Genomic DNA, 5932 nt, shown 5'->3' with positions numbered 1-5932 from the left:
TTCCTCATCCAAAAAAGAGCAGAGGAAAAAGGGAATTATAATATACTCACACAAAGGAGAAAATAAAAAAAGAAAACAAAACCTAAAAAAAAAAATCGTCAATAAACAAGGCGAGGAGGGGGGGGGTCATATCCCACCAATCAAAATATCCCTTTGTCCCATAAAACAAAGATGGCATTTGCCAGGCACCCAGACTCAATTAAAAAAACAACAACTATCTTTGATTCTTTCTTCTCTTTGAACTTATGGTAAATGGTCAAGTCCTGCTTATTGTGTCCAGAACATTTTTTTCACATTCACCCTCTCCTCTCCGTCCCCATGGCCTTGACCTCTTTCTTGCTTTCTCTCCTGCACATACACGCTCTCCTTAGTCTGAGAACAACTCTGTGGATGCTAGTGCGAGGCCCTTCCACACTCACTTGCTTGTGAGAAGTCTCATCACCATCCAGTCCCGAGGAAAGACGCTCATCTTCATCAGGTTCCGGAACACACAGAACGTCTTCAGCAGGAATTCCTGAAACAGGAAGGACGTGCACCATGGCGGCCGCCCCCCCCCCCCCCCCCCAAATCGCACTGGAGCGGGGTTCCTCAGCAGTGCTCTCTGGGCCTCTGGACACGAGAATGGGTCTGACCAGCGGGTCAGAGTCTGGCTCCCTTTGGAGCTGCTTCTCTCAGAGTGAGTTCTAGGCACTCTCACAGGTCAGACACGGGAGCAGATCCCAACTGGGCAGAACAGAGGCAGCCCATGCCGGCAGCCCCAAGCCTCGGGAGGGCTAGACTGCAGAGCAACTGCTACCCAACTGCGCCCGGGGGTCTCACTCTGTGGGTCACGGCCACTGAGCATTTGGTTTTCAGAATCTGCCTTCTGGGATGTTAGGGACACATGGACAGGAGAAGCACGTTAGGAGTGGCAGAGGGAGACCCTCCAAAGACGTGCTCCTGCAAGGCAGCGAGGAGAGTGGCGACACGGATCACTCACAGGCCGGCGACAATCCCAGGAGGGTCAGTCAGGAAAAGTGACGGAGGCCCAGGAGGAGCAGTGAGCTTCTGTGTTAACTTCCCCAGCCCCCCCGCCCCCCCGCCCGCCCGCCTCCACGGGAGCCTTGAAAACAAACAGCTGCGGAACCGGAACCGGCGGCCTAGCAGTCACTGGAGGGGCAGCATGGCTGTGGAGCTCCTGGCAAAGGCCATGCCATCCCCACAGAACTGCTGCCTTTGATTTATTTGGGGGCCACCAGGAAAGCCCCACCCAGAGGACTCATTTGACCTGGCCAGAGCTCACTCAGTGAGAAAAGCCTTACCGCTAGGGCATTTGCTGGGGAAAAATCAGTCATAATAACTTAACATCCCAGCTACACGAAGCAGCCATATCAGTTGGGACAAACGAGATACTGCCCACGACACTTAAAAGAAAAATCTGGGGCCCTGGCCGGTGGCTCAGTTGTTGGAGTGTCATCCCATACACCGAAGTACTGCACGTTCGATTCCTGGTCACACCTAGGTTGTGGGTTCGACCCCCAGTCAGGGTGCGTACGAGAGGCATCTGGTGGATGTTTCTCTCTCACATCGATGTTTCTCTTCCCTCTCTCCTCCTTTCCCTTCCACTCTCTCTCAGGTCAATAGACACATCCTCAGGTGAGGATTTAAAAGGAAGATCTGGGAAATGAGATGTCCACAGTGTTCCATGAAAAGCTCTGGCATATCCCTGGAATCTAGAAGGTCACACTTATGTACAGGGCTGTCCACATTCCCAGGAAAGACCGAAACAGCCCAGTACCTCACCTCTGGCTGCCTCAGACCCATTTGTCTGCTCGACCTGCCTCAGGGCTCCGGATCCAGAGTCTGGCAGCCAACGGACAGCGCTCCCTTTTGCTCTCTACGGCATCTTCCAGAAATACGTTCTACTGGGAAAGGGCTGTCACCGTTATTATTACTGTAGTTACTGGACAGTGAAGCCGGGTTTGCAGGGGCAACATAGAAGGCACAGGAAGGGAGGAGTCCTGGTGTGCGGCCGGCACGTATGGTCCAGAGTAGCTTCCCATAAAGACACGTGGTCACACGGTTGCCGTCAGGGCAAACCTGCCAGCATTTCGGGGTCTGGCTGCATGGGACTGCTGCCTCTCAGCCTCCCAAAGCCATCGGCAGGCTGGGAAGAGCGGCTGCGACTCTCACACCCTGCAGTCCTGGCCTGGTCACTTGCACTTGTCCCTGGCAGGGGACAGCCCCTGCAGTCTCAGCCACATGCTGCCCTCTGGGTGGAAGGCACGTGCTTTGCTGCCCACCTTGAGCTCATCTTTGCTCTGGAAGTTGTCCAGGAGGTGCTGGTAGTGGGTGTCGCACATCTGGCGGAGCAGCGAGAGAAGGCAGGACACATACTCACCCTGGGGAAACCCGAGAGACACTTAGCACAGACCATGACAAGGGACAACCCCAATCCACAGAGGGGAGGACAGAAGGGAGGGTCTGAGATGGCCCCATGACCATGAAAGGGGAGGCGACAACTCTGGCCCTCAAAGTGAGCTTTCCTTTCTGCTAAGTGAGGCCTGGAGGGCGTGTTGTAGGGAGGTTTCTGCAACTCGGCTGGTTGAAAACCTTAACCTATAACAGTGATGACGAACCTATGACACGCATGTCAGAGGTGACACGCGAACTCATTTTTTTGGTTGATTTTTCTTTGTTAAATGGCATTTAAATATATAAAATAAATATAAAAAATATACATCTTTGTTTTACTATGGTTGCAAATATCAAAAAATTTCTATATGTGACGCAGCACCAGAGTTAAGTTAGGGTTTTTCAAAATGCTGACACGCCGAGCCCAAAAGGTTCGCCATCACTGACCTATAATCAAGAAGCACCGCACGGTAAGACAAGGTTCCCGTTTTTCTCCGAGGACAGTTTGGGACATAGTCCTTCGTTACTATATGAGGCCCAGGCACCAAAGAGAAGTCTGGAGGGGCCACCTGCATCAGGGTGCTTGGCCCTCTTTGAACAGAATTTGGATTCTGCCCATCCTGCTGGGTCCTTCCACCACAAGCTCCTTGGGGACCTCCCAGACTTACATGTGGTTAGTGGACCAAGCAATTGGAACATAGTAGGTCAACATAACTGTCTGGAAAGTACAGGAATCAAAACTGACCTGTATGAGAAGACAAGCTTTGGGCTTTAAGACCAGTGAAAATTTAAAGATAAAAAAGGAGTCTTTAAACTTTCTTCAAATTCCAAGTGGGGCATGTGGGAGAAAACCCTGCTGTCAGGACTCCAAAAACTTCCACCGCCTCCCAGCAGTGGGCAGCGGGCATCAGGTGGGTGGTGGGCAGTGGGCAGCGGGCACGGCCTCCTTGTGGAAGAATGCCTCCTCAGAAAAAAATGGAGCAAAATGACTTCATTCGGACAATTTTCAAATGTCTTAAACTCATGGGAACTTGCCAACAGTTTTTTAGTCTCTCAAATCCTTTCTAGACCCACAAGACTATTATACATATATGTATGCAAGATACAGACATGTACTAGTATGTGAGCCTCAGTTTTACCTGAAAAATGAGCGCACATGAAGCATTTAGTAAATGGCCCAGGACATAAAAAGTGCTCTCTAAACTGCAGTCATTATCAACTTCATTAAATCTACATAAGATGAAACGCTCGGTGAGTACTGCTAATAAATGAGTTAATATTTGTAAAGGGCCCACAGCAAACACTGTGTCACTGTCGGCGAGAACGGGTCACCAGGACATGTAGGTGTGTATTGTTTGCCTACAGTGAGGGCGCCCTCAACAGGGGCACTGACAGGAGTGGACATTCGTCGCCAGCCCAGTGCTCTGGAGCGCTGGCCTGCCCTCTGCTCGCCCGGGCGCGTGGAGCGTGGCTTGCCCCCACAGAGGGCTTTCTTCGTAGCGATCACTGTCATCTGCCACCTGCCGACTGGAAGGTCCCAGGCAATGTTCATCCCGCTCCAACTCGGGCACAGGAGAGGGGGCTCTGGGGCTGCCTCTCTGGCCTCCCGAGAGGCTTTCCCTGTCTGTTTCTCTTCTTGTTCCATCGCGGAGATCGCTGTCCAGGGATGCCAGCGCGATTCTACCGCATCGCATTCTTCCTGAGGCCCGACACTGAGATACAAACATTACAGAAGAAAGCAACTGACCTGTAGATTCAAGCGAATTGAGAAAGCCCTTCTGCTGGGCACAGCATGTAGGAGAGCCTGCTCCCAGAAGTCTGCCTTTCACCCTCGGCCTCACCCATCTCACTGCAGCTCTGTCTCACCCATTAGAGGACTGACCTGGCTCAAAGGCAAAGGCCAACGGAGACGGCGTGCAGGGGACAGGCCAGGCACGTCTCTGGTCTGCCCTGCAGCGGGCTGCTGTGTGAACCTGGAGGCTCAGGGGGAGATGGGCGGAGAGGGGGAGGGAGACGCAGCATGCTGACGCCATGCGGGGCAGCGGAGATGGAGGAGGTGTGCGGTGAAATGGGGTTGGTGTGGAGGAGCCCCGGGTTAGAGAAGAAACAGGAAACCTGATGTTAGTTACTAACAGTGATCTCGGCTGTGCACTGCGGGCACCGCTGCCCTCTTACCGCCTCCTGAGCGTGCGATTTGCTCATGATGGTGAGCAGAGTCTGCAAGAGCACGTCCAGGAGGCTCTCCACCATCATCTCTACCTCCTCCATGACATCCGCCTCCTGGAGCGGGCGGCAGAGAGCACACAGTTAGCACAGGCCGGCGAGGCAGCCGGCAGCACTCACTAGGTCAGCCACTCGGGACTGGTCTCGGGACTGTTTCTCCACGCGGCTCTCGGCCTCACTAGCAGGAGCGTCAGGGAACCCGGGCACTGGCTCTGAGAAGGCGGGACACTGGGCGCTGATGCCCAGGATGGTGGCTGAGGCCTTACCCAGCGCCACCTGACACCCACCTGACACCCACAGTTCTGAACTGCAGGCAAACACGTTAATCTCAGTACACAGGACAGAAACGAAGGTCCCGAGTTCGGGGTTTTCTCATTTCCCTGTCAATGTCAGGAGAAAGCACAGTGCTGCCGACCAACGCCGAGAAGCTGTGGGGCAGCACCTCCACCACTGCTAATGCACACAGAGGGTCTTGGTCTTTCTGAAGACGGTCTCCTTTTCAGGGTTTTCCCTCTGGCTGCTTTCAGTCTCTGCCAGCCGGGCTGCTGCCAGGTGTGCCTGGGCCCCCTCTAGCTCCTCAGCTTCTCGCTCATGGGCGCTGGTCCCCCCGGAGAACTCTGGGTCTGCGTCTTTCTGAGCAGCCCCCAGAACACGGAGCACGCCTCCTCACAAGGCTGCCTCCCAGCCACGAGGCTCTGAGCTCAGGACGAGCCTGTGCTATCCCTTTACAGAGCTCCCACGTTCAATCTCAAACGCCCTAGCTCAGTTCCCATTATCCCACAGAAACCCCATGGCCCTTCTCCAGCCTCTTCAGGTTCTTACTGGTCCAAATGTCCATCCATCCATCACTCACTAAGCATTTATCACGTGCCAGCCACTGTTTGAGGACCGGAGTGTACAGAGGCGAACAAGGAAGAGACTCCCTCTGCTCTCGGGCAGCTGCAATCGCACTCCTCCCCTACCCGCCTGCTGGTATCGACACCATGACGCCCGGCCCGATCCACGTGAAGAATCTGAGCAGCTCTTGGGCCCAAAGTTGTCTCTCATCTGCTGGACTGATCGTAACACTCTTACCTGTGATGCCTCTTTGAGAAATTGTAAGCGATTAATTGGATCGAACTCTCTAGCCCCACAAATACAACCAGACCATCTCCTCTAGGCTTTTATCTGTTCCTCTCTCCTTTTCTTTATCCTTCATCCTTCAATCTTTCTCCTTTGTTATTTTTTTTAGCAATAAGCCTCCCACCTGTCAAGTCTGACCTTGGGCACTAGGAGACCTTATGCAACCGTGTGGCTCTCTGAGGCCTGGGGGGAA

At 53.6% G+C, this 5932-nt stretch overlaps 1 protein-coding gene across 1 annotated transcript; it reads right to left on the bottom strand.

The window, feature by feature from the left end:
- Nucleotides 1-419: 419 nt before the first annotated feature.
- LOC102429704 (dedicator of cytokinesis protein 3-like) lies at nucleotides 420-4708 on the bottom strand (the record flags this gene model as incomplete). Its single annotated transcript, XM_006109458.3, has 3 exons — nucleotides 4570-4708; nucleotides 2283-2381; nucleotides 420-514 (listed from the first exon to the last, which is right to left on the bottom strand). Coding segments are annotated over exons 1-3 (287 nt in total), but the record flags the coding sequence as incomplete, so codon positions are not given.
- Nucleotides 4709-5932: the final 1224 nt, after the last annotated feature.

The sequence above is a fragment of the Myotis lucifugus genome, unplaced genomic scaffold, assembly GCF_000147115.1.
Source record: "Myotis lucifugus unplaced genomic scaffold, Myoluc2.0 scaffold_10118, whole genome shotgun sequence".
Lineage (NCBI taxonomy): Eukaryota > Metazoa > Chordata > Mammalia > Chiroptera > Vespertilionidae > Myotis > Myotis lucifugus.
The sequence above is the reverse complement of the archived record's forward strand: the minus strand, read 5'-3'. Positions and strand labels throughout refer to the sequence as shown.